General features: G+C 64.7%; 1 protein-coding gene across 1 annotated transcript in view; it reads left to right on the top strand.

The window, feature by feature from the left end:
• The window catches only part of LOC104128517 (SRC kinase signaling inhibitor 1), a gene marked incomplete at both ends in the record, with an annotated part of 13,060 nt that overhangs the window by 3,797 nt on the left and 7,311 nt on the right, over nt 1–1,952 (top strand). The window contains 2 exons of the mRNA XM_009641319.1: nt 397–544; nt 1,384–1,696. Of these exons, the coding sequence (XP_009639614.1) occupies nt 397–544; nt 1,384–1,696 (461 nt within the window). The remainder of the gene's footprint in view (nt 1–396; nt 545–1,383; nt 1,697–1,952) is intronic.

Raw genomic sequence — 1,952 nt, 5'->3', positions numbered from 1 at the left:
GATGCTGAGCAGCCGGGATGGTGAGCAGAGCACCGGGCAGGGAGCCAGGAGCAGGCTGCTCCGTGCCAGCCCCTGCATCCCCAGGCTCCTGGCTACCAAGCCCCCGGCTCCAGGGCAGCGTTCGGTGCCCACGGATGTGGAGGGGCCACCGCCAGGGGCTGAGGTTGGCTCCTGTGGGGGGATGGAGGAGGGATGATGGGCATGGGGAGCAGGAGAGACACCAGCCCAGGGTCCCCAGGATTCGTCCCGTGTCGTCTGGCAGGGTGCCCATGCCATGGGCATGGTGGCCGTGGTGGTTTTGGTGGGCACGGGGTGCCCTGGCACTGCCAACTGGGCAGCAGGAGGGGCTCCCTGGCACAGCAGGGCCCTGGTGACCCCCCCACTCTCCCACCCCAGCCCAGTTCCCCAGCCTGCAGAGCAAGATGCGGGTGGTGCTGCGGGTGGAGGTGGAAGCCGTCAAGTTCCTCAAGGAGGAGCCGAACCGCCTCGATGGGCTGCTCAAGCGCTGCAAGACGGTGACGGACACCCTCGCCCAGATCCGCAGGTGAGCACCAAGCCCTGACCCCGCGCCCCTGAGCACCTTGGAGGACACAGCCGGTCCCTTCAGTTGTCCCCATCCACCCAGCCTGGGTGCCGGTGTCCTCTCTGCCCTACAGATGCAAAACTTGCTGAAAAACAGGCTCATTTTTCTGTTAAGGAACTAAAAAATGCCCTCGGTCCTCTCCAGGGTCGGGGGGGGGGACACCCCTCTTTCTAAACTGGCTTGTCCTTCTCACCTTGGGAAAAGCACGGTCGCGTATCCAGGTAGGAAGGCGAGCAGAAACCTCTTTCCTGAGGAGCAGAAAAATGTTCTGCTGGAGAAAAAAAATCATCTTCCAGACCTGACGATAGTGGCAGGCTGGGCCGTGGGCTGCAGAGCCCTCCTGCCTCTTCCCATTACGAGACCTTTCAGGACAGCTCGGCAGGAGCGCTCCAGCACTGGGCTTGCCTCGGGCTCCCTGCTAGCCTGGTTTTCTACAGGAATGAGCTTGTACCATGCCGCGGTGTCTGAATCCGCCTACCTGTCATTCCCCAGCCCCGATAACTCCTGAATCCCACGGGCAATCCCAGCCCGATCTGACGGAGGGGCAGGATTCGGAGAGATCCCATTTCCCACGAGGCTCATGAAAGCGGACAGCCGGGTGGAGGAGCTCGTTGGTCTGCTCCCCCAAGAGGCTGCAGCATCACGCCCCCCCCCCAGGCATCAGGGAACCGAACCCCTCGGCCGTGTGATGATGCACAGTTGCAGGAGAGGAAGGTTTTTTGCAGCGTGGCTTGGAGAGGGTGCAGTCACACCCCCCCGGGCCGGGCAGGCACCCAGCACTTTCGCTCTGTCCCTGGCAGGCAAGTGGATGAGGGGGTGTGGACCTCCCCCAGCATCCTCAGCCAGTCCCCCAAGAAGGTGGCCCCCGAGACAGACTTCAGCAAAGGGCTGGACCTGGAGATGCCCACCAGCCCCCCCGTGAGCCTCCACCACCTGACGGCTGGCACCGAGACCCTGGGCATGCCCAGCTTCGGGCACAGCCCCCCCCAAACCCAGACCCACCCCTCCAAGAGCAATAACCCTTCCCGAGCTCCAGAGAAGGGCCCCGCCAAGACCCAGACGGGCCCAGAGACCCCCAGCAAGAAGAGCGCGGACAAAGCCGTATCCGTGGAGGTGAGACCCTGGGATGGGTGCCTCAGTGGTGGTGGGGGGCTCTTCTCGAGGGTCTATCCCTATGTCTGCCAGCTGAAACTGGGGACAGGAACTGGGTCCATCCTCCTCCTCGCTAGGTTTGGAGCCGACGGAGGGTGGGGAGCCCCGGGTGATGCTGGCGGCCTTGGGAGCACCCCCCAATTGCCCGCTGGGGGGAGTGTGCAGCTTGGGGCAGCGCTGCCCCCCCCCCCCCCCTCCCCCCCCCCGCGGGGGTGGG

The sequence above is a fragment of the Egretta garzetta genome, unplaced genomic scaffold (genome assembly GCF_000687185.1).
Source record: "Egretta garzetta isolate BGI_Z169 unplaced genomic scaffold, ASM68718v1 scaffold806, whole genome shotgun sequence".
Classification (NCBI taxonomy): domain Eukaryota; kingdom Metazoa; phylum Chordata; class Aves; order Pelecaniformes; family Ardeidae; genus Egretta; species Egretta garzetta.
Note: the sequence above shows the minus strand (reverse complement) of the source record. Positions and strands in the feature narration are given on the sequence as shown.